Here is a 14,117-nt window from a genome sequence, read left to right on the forward strand (position 1 = left end):
TGCAGGTTTATTTAACTCTTGACAAAGCATGATGGGATTTTCTTTTTCATGGCAATATTACTGAGTTATGGCGTGCCACTGTAGGTGCCATAAAGCATATGCTGTGAAAGAAGAATAATTGAGTGAGTCAGCATTGCATAGTTCAGCTACTAAAAAATTCATCACTAAAAAAATTGTTTTTGCAATGTGGAAATCGTTTTTCTACACAGCACATTTTAAACACATGACAAGATTGCTGAGTGTTTGATGTGACCATGGTGTGCACGTGGGTCAATTCAGGCCTGTAATGGGGGGGGGGGGGGTTCGAGTGGTTCGGACGAGCCCCCCTCCAGGATTACAAATTGAAAAGAAAAAAGGTTTTAAGCTGGCGTATAAAACATGGGTGCCCCGAATGGTAGAGAGAGGCTATATGTAGGGCACTGAAGGCTGTTCTGAGGTGTTAACTAAAGTGGAGCTAAGCCCCACCTCTACACAGCTAAGATCTGGGTGGGGATGAAAATTCACTAAAAAGATTGATATACTCTAACAGTCACTCAAATGCTTTAACAAAACGGTCACTCAAATACCCTAATCATTCATGGTGAAAGTTTTCAAACAATTAAGACCAAGCTGAACCTCTTCGATAATGTGCTTATCTGAACACTGTGTTTTCAGATATTAGTCATGGCTAAAATCATCAGATTAGCTACTATTATTAGTAAAGTGTAGACAACCCAATTTATTAATTTGTGGTTCCTTATGAATTGCACTGATGTAGCTGAAGAAGTCTGTGTTTTATGTAGCTGCTAGGCAACAAATAGTAGTTACTGCTTAGTATACTTGAGAAATGCTTGTGTGCATGTAAGGCCACTCCAAGAAATTCATTGTTTCCCATTTCCCGCCTGCATGCAGATTCTCTTTCCACATGGTCATTCATTATTGCTGTCAACTGAACATTTTATTCATTATTTGTCCTGTGATTGCATAGCTCTGAAAATCCAAGCTAAGCTGTAATAATATTATTGATAAAGGACTAACTATACAATAAAAAATTATGAATCGATGTAATTTTGAAGTATTTTAATGTTTAAAATGTGTCAGTGGTGGGGGCTATGCCCCAAGACCCCTGGATTTATGATATGGGAATCACCACCAAATTATATGAACCACCTTGGAAAAATTCCTTGAGAATTTAGCTGTGTACTTGCATGTGTACTGTAAACCTACTTAGGCTCTGTCCACAACATTGCACAGTACAGCCAAGAAGTCACATGTGACCTAGACAGCTCATGTCACTTAAGTGTAACACAAAGGAATAATAGCTATTGATTGAGTAGAGCAGTTCTGAGTACAACACTGATAAGTAGATAGTAAATGGATAACTTCATGTGTCGATTATTTCAATGTATCTAGTTAAAGCTACTAAAATTAACCAAAGCCTGCACATACTGAAGTTGAAATTAACTTCAAATTATACAGTATGTCAGATTTAAAGGGATTATAGTCAGAATTATACACTTACAACTGCTCTTTAGAGTCATTAGTGCGTACTATCAATTTTAGACCATTTAGGAGAAGTCAAATCAGTATTAAAGTGTTGTCAGTGGCTGCGGCCTTAGACCCCTGCTGCCGTAAACATCTACCATGTTAAAGATGAACCCCCCTTTGACAAATCCTGGTTACGGGCCTGGTCATTTGGTGAGTGGAGTACGTCTTTTGGGAAAGTCATGTGTTTCATTAAAACTGGTTGGTCAACCAGTTTAGCAAGTTCACTAAGGTGCATTTCTACTGAGTTACAGCTGATGTGAAGACATTTTGGTCTGCCAGTTTGTTAAGTGCGTTTCTACTAGTGAAGAAGGAAAACAAAGTTGAAGTTATTTCTGTCATCTTGTTTATGGAGTAAGCTATCTATTCTCGTACACTCGTACTCGTAAACTGCTCAACAGAATCATGTAAAAATTGGTGTGGATGTGCCTTGCAGAAAGTCCAACTAGACTTCACGTTTGTGCCTAAAGTCTAGGTTTGGTTGTTGGAACAAAATCACTGCTCGAAATCCTGTCAGTATTGTTGGACAAATTTCATGTATTTTTGGACACCCGCCAGCAATCCTACAAATACTTTGATGGGTGACAACACCATCACTAAGGGGTATTCATTGGCTATCAGTAGAGCCATAGTAAATTTCCTTCCATCTCATCAACAAGTGCCTGTGATCAGAAATATGTGGGTATGTCACCCCCTCCTATCTCGGGAAGGAGGTAATCAGCTTGTTCTCTTAAACTTCTAAACCAAATCATCTGAAAAGTGGTGTGAAATACTTTGCATGAAGCCTGACTAATTAAACCTCCAAATTTGAGCCAAAAATCCTTTGTGGTTGTCTTTCTAGAGTGCAGCTCATATCCTCTAACAAGCATCATTCAATCTTGGACAATAGCCAGTATTTCCTACACCAAAATATTTAATCACTCTACCAACACCATCTATTAGAGCTATTCATAGGCTATTAACAGAGTCATAGATATTTTTTCTTTCCATCACCTTTATGGATAGCTAAGGGTATATAACCACCTTAATTATCGGACACGTTTCTGCAGTGTTTGGCTGCAACTATTGTGGTGGCTTATAGTCATGCTATTTGAACAACTTCAAGTATTTATTGTAATTTTGGATCTGTGTTTGGGTTACAACATTGTAGTCATATTGCACAGAAGTCACGGATTAGCTATCTCATGCCTTTAAAGGTTTTGCTATAAGTGAGCTAATAGCTAATGGGTAAATCTTGAGATTAAGAAATACGTGAAAACACATGACGTCTAATTCTATCATGAGTTCATAATACAAATTAATAGTGATGGAGCCTGTCTAACTACCAGTGCAGCCTGTACAAAATCTTCCTAAATAGACAATGATCATTGAACAAATTAATACTTTTACTGATGATAGAGAACTGCATGTTGGTAGGTGTTGAGTGCTGTTGATAGTAGGTTAAGCCTTTGTTCTACCAGATATGGATGCACTCTAAGTTACGCAGTGGTTTGTCCTGGTTGGACACTCTCCCTTACTTTTTTTTATTATGAACTCTTGATTCTATGGGGATAGTTTGAAAAATATAATGCATATATGAGCGATGGAATTAGCAATAGCTATACCACAAGGAATTAAAATATGCCAAGTAGCTATAGACCTGTATACCCAAAATACAAAGTAAATAGATCATCACATATGCATGTATGCATATTTTAGGTTACAGAAAAAAGCAAACTAAGGCTGTGCAGATAGCCAATGAATACCTCTAACAGATGGCATTGGTTGCAAGTGTTTAATTTTTTGGTATAGATAATACTAATTTTGTTGTTGAAGAATTATTAGTAGTTTGTCCAAGATAGCAATTTTCATATTGCAACGTTAACTTTCATCCAAGCAATCAGAAAAGATTTTTGTCTCAAATTTGGAGGTTTAGTTAAGCTTTATGTGAAGTATTTCCACACCACTTTTCAGATGATTAATTTTGGTGTAGTAGTTAATGAAAACAAGCTGATTAGGTTCTGCCCAAGATTAGAGGTGGTGACGTACCCGCATATTTACCAATCACAACCACCTGTAGAAGTCTCATCACCACCTTTTCTTTGATATGTGGCATTTAATATTGCAGAGCCATAATTATTTGCATGCACATGCATATTTTACTCAAGACATTGTATCATAGGTCATGACATGTGCTGTTCCACCTTCCTCACTTTCACAAAATGATGGTTCAGTGAACATTTTCACCATCATCTACAGTAGTTGAACTCAATGGAATCTACAGTTCTGTTGGTTGGGAAGATCAACTACCAACAAATGAGTTCTACAATTTTTCAGAAATTTTGAAGAAAATTAAAACAGGAATCCTAGTTCAAACAACCGCTGAGAAAGCTGTTGGGGTGTGTGTACAGAAACTTTTGAAAGATGTTACTAAAGTACAAAATAGTGCTGAATGCAGAAGCAATTCTCAATCTGCTAGCACTTCTTATTCTCAGCCCTCTAGTACTTCTTATTCATCTGATAAAGAGGCTAGATTTTTAAGAGCAATGTGTCCTTTTCTTTCTTCTGCAAGGGGTGGTGTAAAACCGGGATGGGGACAGGGACAAGAAAACTGGGAGTAAAAGTGGGATGGAGACATAAACTGGGATGGGTAAGCTAGGGGTAAAAGCGGGACTAAATCTGGAATTAAAGTGTAAAAGTGGGACAGGGACAAATACCAAGTGAACAGTGAGACGTCTTCCATAGTTACAGTCACTTGCACTTTCTGGAGTTAGCATTGCACTATTTTGAACTGCTTATAAATGCTGTACATTCATTAACTCTAGTCAACAGTGTTTTTATGAACTGCAAACAGCCTGGTTAAGATGCTTTTGACTAAAAAGTGATATGCTTCAAATTGTGCATTCTGGTGAACTTTGAGACATGTAAAACTTAAAATGGCTACAGCTTCTGGGGTGCTGCGCCCCCCAGACCCCCTTCCCCACAGATTCTATACTCTGCAGGGGTGGATTCAGACTTTTAAAAAAAGGGGGGTACCACTATGGAATTGCACTAGCTGTAAGTCGAACAACAACAACAACAACAAAAAAGTCATCAACCTACTAGTGTTGTTTTAGTATGGAGTTTTAGTTTTAGTTATAGTTGTAGCTAGTTTCATCAATAATTTTAGTTTTAGTTGTAGTAATCTTTCTTAATTCTTTTTAGTTATTGATTTAGTTATGGTTATCACTCTTTGATGTTTTAGTTTTAGTTATAGTTACAGTTAAAAACATGAAAACCTTTTAGTTTTAGTTACAGTTTTAGTTATGTACATGAAAATGTTTTAGTTCTAGTTCTAGTTAAAAACTTGAAAACCTTTTAGTTTTAGACACAGTTTTAGTTATGTATCTGAAAACCTTTTAGTTATAGTTTTAGTTGTGCATAAGAAAACCTTGTTTAGCTTTAATAGTAAGCTATATTTTATGTGAATGAAACTCTTGTTATAATTTCAGTACCATTTTTCCAGCTTAGTAATACAAAATCTTCATATTACAAGACCTGTCAATTTTTTTATAATATAGATTAATACAACACTTAATTGGAATGTACCCTCTAAGTACTTAAGTGAGCAAGTCCCTTGACTTATAACACGCGTTAACAACTCTTAATAGTTCAATATAACTGATAACACAACCATATGACAACTAAACTAAAATAGTCCAATAGACACTATATATACAAGTGTTAACCATTAATGACATCATACATAATAACCTGATAATTACAACATGATTAAATAATAAAAGTCTGAGTTCATTACATCTCCCCCTTCTTAAACTTTAACATATCAAGTATACTGAGAGGTATCAAATCGTTCTGGTGGCTGTCGAGTACGTGTTGACCGACGCAGTGTGGACTGCTCATCAATATTTGCTGTAGGTTGAGAAGTGTCTGTTGATTGCTCAGCTGAGTCACTATTTACATAGTCCCAGTTAGTGTCATTTCTTGATGGTTGTTTTTCTCTAGCCTTTATGTGATCAACATGACGACGAACTGTTTTGCCATCTAACAAATCTATGATGTAAGATAATGGTCCAGTTACCTTAGAGATTTTTCCTGGAAGCCATTTCATTTTGCTGTTATTGGCAAAGTTCTCAGCATACACTAAATTTCCTTCCACAAATTGGCGGTATGGCTTCTTGACATCATGATGTTTCTTCTGAGTCATTTGTGACTGTTGCACTTTGCTTGTAAGGCTTGGCTGCAGTAAGTCTAGCTTAGATCTTAACTTTCTTCCCATCAGTAATTCTGCTGGTGGTATTCCAGTGGTGGAATGAGGCGTAATTCAGTATTTAAACAAAAACTTTGCGAGTTTCTCGGTTATGCTTCCCTTTTCCTCTTTCATCTGGCGTAAAGCTTGTTTAAAGGTTTGCACTGCCCTCTCTGCCAGTCCATTAGATGAGGGATGGTATGGAGCTGAAAAAGTGTGTTTGATTCCATTCTGTTCCATGAATTCTTTGAATGTCTCACTCACAAAAGTTTGCCCATTGTCTGTGACAATCTGTTGTGGGAGGCCATGAGTTGAAAAGATTAAGCGTAATCTTGCAATGGTCTTTTCACTGGTTATTGTATCCATAACTTGTACATCTAACCATTTAGAGTGTGCGTCTACTAGCACTAGAAACATCCTCCCTAGATAAGGACCTGCAAAATCCAAATGAAGTCTGCTCCAAGGCTGTGCAGGCCATTCCCATGGGTGAAGTGGAGCCTTGGCTGGAGCTGTACTGGTCTGTTGACAGTTACAACACTTCCTGGCTATTTCTTCAATCTCAGAATCCATCTTTGGCCACCAAATGTAGGATCTGGCCAGAGCTTTCATCTTGCTTGCTCCTGAGTGTGTTTCATGTAACTCATCCAACACAGATTTCTGACCTTGGGTTGGTATCACCACTCTAGCTCCCCATAAGATGCAGCCATTTAAAACAGTAAGTTCACCTCTGCGTGACTTAAATGGCTTGAATTCTTCACCTGGTAGTGTGGTTGGCCAGCCTTGTAGGATGTATTGTCGAACTCTTGAAAGAATTGGGTCAGTGTCTGTCCATCGTTTGATGTGTTCTGAACTGGTCGTGGTGGTTGACAGATGGTTTAGCAAATGTACAAGATCACCTGGAATGCAATCGGAATCAGTGGTAGCTTTTCGCGGTAAGCGACTAAGAGCATCTGCATTTCCAAGCTTCTTTCCAGGCTTGTACTTGATAGTGTAGGAATAAGCACTTAGAGTGAGTGCCCATCTCTTGATTCTAGAGGATGCTGTTGGTGAAATTGCCTTAGAATTGCTGAAAATGTAAGACAGTGGTTGATGGTCAGACTCAATCATGAATTGTCTACCATAAAGATAGTTGTGAAACTTTCCAACAGCAAACACAACTGCTAGGGCTTCTTTTTCTAATTGGCTATAATTCTTCTCTGCTGCTGTTAGAGTTCTGGAGGTATATGCTATTGGTCTTTCTTGGCCATCATCCATGATATGGGACAAAACACCTCCTAGCCCGTATTGAGAGGCATCACATGCCAACACTAACTGTTTTGAATTGTCATAATGTACCAAGAGTGCATCACCTTGTAGTGCATTCTTTGCTGCCTGAAAAGCTTTGACTTGCTTGTGATCCCAGGTCCACTTGGACTCTTTTTGAAGTAAAGCATACAGTGGAGCTAACTTGGTTGACAGGTTTGGCAAAAATTTGGCATAATAGTTGATGATGCCTAGAAATGACCTCAATTCACTAACATTTTGTGGTTCTGGAGCTTCTCTGATGGCTTTTACTTTTTCTTTGGTAGGGTGTAACCCATGTTGATCAATTACATGACCAAGGTACTCAACACTAGGTAGCATAAACTTGCATTTTGTCAGATTCAATGTTAACCCAGCTGTTGCCATTATACCAAGAACTTTGTCTAGGTTTTCAAGGTGTTCTTTCACTGTTGACCCCGCCACTAATAGGTCATCCAAATAAACTGACACGCCTTTGCACCCTTGAAAAAGGTTTTCCATGCATCTCTGAAAAACTGCTGGTGCAGCAGAAACACCAAATGGCAATCTTGTATATTGGAATAAACCCTTGTGAGTGTTAATGGTAACTAACTCTCTGGAATTCTCATTTAGTGGCACTTGCAAGTATGCTTGTGACATGTCAAGTTTTGAAAAATATTTTCCACCTGATAAAGCAGCAAACAAGTCTTCCACCCTTGGTAGTGGATATGCATCTACTTTGGCTGCCTTGTTAATAGTAACCCTATAATCACCACAAAGCCTCATAGTGCCATCTTTCTTTAAAACTGGTACAACTGGTGCTGCCCACTCTGAATGTTGTACTGGAATTATTATTCCTAGCCCCTCAAGTCTCTCTAACTCTGCTTCTACCTTTTGTCTTAAAGCCAAAGGAATGGTACGGGCTTTAAAGAACTGTGGTGCTACATCTGGTTTTGTTTGTAGCTTGACCTTTACACCTTTCAAGGTACCAAGTTTGTTAGAAAATACTGTGGCATGCTTGTCTAATATCTCTTGTAAACCAGCAGGTGTTAAGAGACTGTTAATTACACCAACAGTTAGGTTAAGGCTTCCTAACCAGTCTCTTCCCATGAGATTTGGACCTCTCCCATCAACAACATACACTTGTAATTGCTGTGTTATCTCACCATACTTGACCTGTATTTTGGCTGTTCCCAGGATACACAGAGCCTCTCCTGTGTATGTCTTGAGATGCACATCTGTTTTCTGCAAGGCTTGAGTATGGCTTCTGCTGCAGATTCTATCATAGGTAGCTTTGTTGATGAGAGATAATGATGCACCCGTGTCAACCTCCATCTCTACTGGAACCTGGTTGATGTCTACTTGAACGATAATGGGGTTTGGGCTGTTGCCTTCAACTGTAAACATGCCATATGAACTATCAGAGTCTCTGTTGTGCCCTGTAGCAACAGTGGTTACATCATCTTCCTCAACATAATGGTTTGGTTTTTGGTTAACTTGTTGGCTCTTCTTGCCTTTCTGTTTTGACTTACAAGCCTTAGCTATATGCCCAACCTTCTTGCAAAGGTAGCATTCAGTAGTACGAAACTTACACACATTTGCTAAGTGTTCACCCAAGCATCTGTAACATGTGACTGCGGATTGGGTCTTGGATCTTCCTGTTGCAGAACGCTGTTGTGACTTCTGGATTGGTGTGTAGTGGATGTCCTTTTGTGCCATAGTTGTGTCATTTGCCTTCAGGTCTTTTGTTCCCTTTTCAGCTGTCTCCATGGTTAAAGCAATTTCCAAAGCCTTTTCATAGGTTAGGTTTTTCTCAGCTAACAGTTTGCGCTGAATACCTTCATGATTGACTCCACACACCAGCCGGTCTCTCAGCATGTCTTTCAAAGTGTCTTTATATTCACAGTGTTCAGCTATCTTTCATAGTGCAGCAACAAATGCAGCAATAGGCTCACCAGCTGCTCTGGTTCTGTTATAAAACTTGAAGCGCTGGACTATGAAACTTGGCTTAGGATCATAATGAGCTGTGATAATTTCCACCAGAGTATCAAATTTAGCAGTGTTCAAAGTCTCTGTGTCCACTATGCTGCGAATTGTCTGGTAGGTCTCAGGTCCACAGCCAGAAAACAGAATAGAACACTTCTTCTCATCACTCTTTACATCATTGGCTATAAAGTAGTAACGAGCTCTTTCTATGTATGCTGTCCAGTGCTCCTTAGCCGGATTAAATGCTGAGAGTTCACCATGAGTTGCCATCTTCACAGGTTGTGCTTCTTGTATATAAGTAGTAACAGTTTATCCTCGTCGCCAGTGTAGTGTACCCTCTAAGTACTTAAGTGAGCAAGTCCCTTGACTTATAACATGCGTTAAAAACTCTTAATAGTTCAATATAACTGATAACACAACCATATGACAACTAAACTAAAATAGTCCAATAGACACTATATATACAAGTGTTAACCATTAATGACGTCATACATAATAACCTGATAATTACAACATGATTAAATAATAAAAGTCTGAGTTCATTACATTAATACAGTGTATTTGACGCAATCTCTGTCACAAGTATTCCTTATTCTTTCTTAGCAGAACTTCCCTTTCCAAGTTACTATTAGTAAGTCTGTTGCGTTTGCCAGATGTCGATTCCCCACTTGTAGACAAATACTCTGTCAATAGGGGCTGTTGAAGCATGCAGGTATGCATAAATGTAGCCATTAGCTAAAAGCATTAAATTACATTGACCATTAACAAAAAATGGTTAACATACTATAGGCCATCACTACTACCTAGTACCTACATTACTGAGTTCGTGAATTTTGGTCAAACAGTTTTTATTAGTTATAGATTTAATAGTATATGTACGTAACTATATGATATAGATATTTTAGTTGCATATAGTTTTAGAAGTAGTATCAAATACATGCAGTTACAGTTTCAGTAATAAGATCAACTTGCTATATTGTAAGCAGTTTTAGTTTTAGTAATAATATAGATTTGATTTTAGTTATAGTTATAGTTTTAGTTAACTTAAACTTATTCACCTTACTAAAAGTACTTTTAGTTTTAGTTACAGTTAACTGAAACAACACTACAACCTACTAACAATAGTTGCCCCCCATCATAGCTGCCCTCACCAACTATATTTCCCTATTTTTATAGCTAGATACATAGCTTGCTACACTGCTCCTCTTAAGACTTCTCCTTTCTGAAACTTTTAAACACACCTTATGTAGCTAAAGTCTTTGAGCAGGCTGTAGGACCAACAGACTTTCAGCAATTGTGCTGTAAAGCATTAATAATAAAAACTACTGTGACTGCTCTATTATAGTATCTCGATTTGACTTCTCTATTAGGCCAGGCAAGTTGATTCACAGTTTATCGTCACCGCCCGCGTGGGTTTTTAGGAATTGAGCAAAAAATTCATAATTCATTATTGCTCACGTGATAATCATCCCTCCCGTTCCCGAACACGTTTTCGTAGAACTATTGTAATGTCTTTGTCAGGAGCACAAAGAAGGGGTGCTGTAGCCCCTGTCAAAGAGATTAATGGATTATCTTGAGCTGAATATGCATCAAGATCGATATACTCTAATAGAACAGTCACCCTTATAAAACAGTCAGCAAATATTAATGTTGACTGTACTGCTGGAATCACACTCAGATTCAATTTTGGAGGGTCTATTATCAAAAATTCCTGCAGGAAGGGGGCATTCTCCCAGACTGTCAACTGTATAATTAATTTAGTATAAATACTATATTTGTTTTATACATTCAATCTAATTTTCAAATTTCCTGAAGGACTGGAGGTATGCCCCCAGACCCCTGATTGGTAAGTTTCAAGTTGAGCTTAAGGTATGTCATCCTCTGGATAACTCTAGAGAAAGGTGCCTCTTCAACCCTCTGGTCTTTGTGTGTGCAACAAACAGAATGATGACTGTTGTATCCGCAGCACCTTCAATGAATTTTGAGGAATTGTTTACTTAAACAAAATCAGGAGCACTTTCATCTATTTTGACGAGCCTTCATCTTCAGGATTATCGAATTCAGTATACATAGGACAAGAGTAACTACTAATTCAATTGTTAATAGTATGGATAACATAGTGTGTATACTTTATTTGGTTGGCACATAAAATTTGTGGTGTTGAACTGTTGGTGCATGAGCCGGGTAGGCAAAAACTCAAGTCAGGTTGCAATTGTTTTCAACAATGCCATTAAATGTTTGTACCATGCATGTATAAACCTTTTATGAAATATGAAAAATGACCTCCCGCCCTCATGAGTTTTTCAAATATTCCTGATGATAAACTGTGAATCAATTTGGCCCGGTCTTAGAGTATCTCGAGTAAGAAACGCTCTTTGAGGGGGGGTTCCATAGAACCCTTTGAATCCCCCCCCCCTGGATCTGCCCCTGCTCTGGTCAACTCCCCCTCCCATCACCTACTTCCTCTGCCACTGGATCAGTTGTACTTGTCCAGTTGCTCAGGCCACTCCAAATGAGAATGTAGTTTCCTGTCCGAGCTTTTTAAAAATTTGATGAGGGAGGGAGGCTTATTATCATTATTCATTATTACATATTTGGTTTTTTGAGCCACAAAACTAGCTATGAAAATAAAGTCAAAAATCTACTGCAGCTCAGTTTTACATGCACTGCACTGTTTCATACTCTTCTTTAATTGTGACTGGGCCTGCGAAAACAGGGCAGGCCTGTGAAAACAAGGCATGTGGGAAAATGATTCTTTCCTACTTTTTCAAACTTCCTTGACCCATAACTCTTCATACTATTATGCTATGGCAATGAAATTTTTAGCCCTTAGCAAGCATTTATTTTGCTTTATGATGCGAGTTACAGAATGCAAATATTCTGTTTCAGTACTGATATATGACCTGTAGTGTGACGGGGTGTCGTTTGTGCCCACATGCCCTGTTTTTGCAGGCCCGGTCACAATTTTCACATACCCAATAGCACTACACTATCACTCTATAAAGCTACTGGACCACAGCAGTTATGCATAATGCTTGAACTTTTGCAGCTGAGTATAGTGGCACAGCTTTTCTGCCAGGTCTACACAGACCAATTTACATATAAATACATTCTCTACAGCTTACTTGAGTGAAAATGACATTTACTTGACCAATTGTGCAATTGTGCAATAAGGAGCTAGAGAATGAGATATCATGTAGTCTCTGGACATTGGCTGACACATTTCTTGAGCTTGTGACTTTTTGCTCCTTATATATACCCAGTTACACTTCACATAATCTTATAGAATCTTTCTGTCATTCATTCTTTCAGCATTTACCAGAGGGCTTTGAGGCACATGGCTAGCAGTAGTGTAAATTTCACTGCTTTGGAATGCTGAGCTCCAAGTAATCAACTATAGTACCAGCTATGGACTATTTATCACATAATTATTCTGAATTCTATATCATCATTCTCCAAGGAACGGATGAACCATGGCTGCATATGCTGTACTATCACAACAATGACTTTTGGAGCATCCATATCCTTCCCATATAGTGTCATTATAGTAAGGATATGCCTCCCATGTCATGATTTTGAAAGCATTTACTAAAACTTTTGCCAGTCCTTGTTGATGATGATCACTGGCACGTACGGCTATTATGTAGTACTTCACATACGTAGCTAATTACTAGTATATTTGGAAGCTCTAGATATATTCACAGATTGAAGACTACAATCACAACAACAGGTTGTGGTTCATATTTCATAAACAGTGGGTAAACAACCCCGAACAAAATGAGGCTTAGCTCAACTTTAGTTAGCGTCTCAGAGCAGCAGTCTTCAGTTTCCTACATAGCCCCTTCCTACCTTTCGAGCGCCCATGTCTTATCATAGATATTCTATGGCTTTAAACATGAAAAAAACTTAATGGTAATCCTGAGGGGGGTTCGTCATTGAGGCCCTGTTACTCTGCGTACTAAGTCTCGCTGAGTTGTTACGAAGTTAGTATCCGGTGTTACAAGCGCAATATTATCCGGAAAAAATAATGCGTGAAAAATATCTGTGCCAAAGAAAAAAAGTTAATGCATACTTCATCATAGCTACGCGTTATGATATCATGTCCTACCCCAAGTCAGCTCAGCACTTTATGCTGATTCAGAAGGCTATGCGTACTAGGCTATACCTCAGTCATTGTGGGAGTAAGTGGTGATGCGCAATATATTAGATCTTCCAGCAGAGTTGCTGGTCTTTATCATTTCATTTCTGAGTTCACGTGATGTCATCAAGCTTTGATATGTCTCGAAGAGCTTTCGCATTTTCACTGAGGTACCATCATTATGGAGAAAGTTTGTGTGGACTTGTTATGATTGCAATTGTGAAACAGCTGCCTCGGTTACTGAAATAATGAAACTGCGGAAATCATATTCGACAATTGTCATAAAATTGTCACTCGATATCTACATTAAATGACTGTGACCTGATGTTGACTAGTTGTGCTAACCTTGCACATCTCACCCTGCTAACAAAAAGACCGTTCACGGAATATGAACTGAAGAAAATTTTGCAAAACCTTTAACTCGTAAAGAAGTTGGAAATTTCATGGTCAGAAGTTTTATACCCCGCTAGTTTACTGAAGAACTCAAACCTGACTGAAGTTACACTCTATTTGTCAACTCAGAAAAGCATTTCTTCACCACCATTGTTTCGTTATAAAAGTTGTATACAGGATTACATTTCAGCAGGATATAAGCCAAAACACGTAAATATTGTACCTTGTACAAAAAGTGGCTTCTTTAGTGTCAAATATTTGTTAACTTGGTGGGCGGACCATTCCACGCGAGACCAGTACAGGCCACCGGATGGATATACTGCTCATTTAAAATTATATAGTGACTACAGAGTTCCATTCAATCTTTCCCCTACTGTGCCACAGTTTCACATACAATTTGCTTTGACTCCCTCAGTAATAGTGTCCAGATGCAACTATTATACTGTGCTCGGCCAAAATTACTACACTCTAAAACTACATCACTGTAATTGCAGTGACCGCAGTTGTAACTGTATTGTACTCGGTGCTTCAGTTAATGAGAGTGTCATATCTCATTACAATGTTGTTCCAAGGGATGGCTATAGGTTT

General features: G+C 38.3%; 1 protein-coding gene across 1 annotated transcript; it reads right to left on the reverse strand.

Moving 5' to 3' along the window:
• Positions 1-5,329: 5,329 nt before the first annotated feature.
• On the reverse strand, positions 5,330-5,782 carry LOC136248145 (uncharacterized). The gene has a single exon (XM_066039960.1). The coding sequence runs from the start codon at positions 5,780-5,782 to the stop codon at positions 5,330-5,332; it is 453 nt and encodes a 150-aa protein (XP_065896032.1).
• Positions 5,783-14,117: the final 8,335 nt, after the last annotated feature.

The sequence above is a fragment of the Dysidea avara genome, chromosome 2 (genome assembly GCF_963678975.1).
Source record: "Dysidea avara chromosome 2, odDysAvar1.4, whole genome shotgun sequence".
Taxonomy (NCBI): Eukaryota; Metazoa; Porifera; class Demospongiae; order Dictyoceratida; family Dysideidae; genus Dysidea; species Dysidea avara.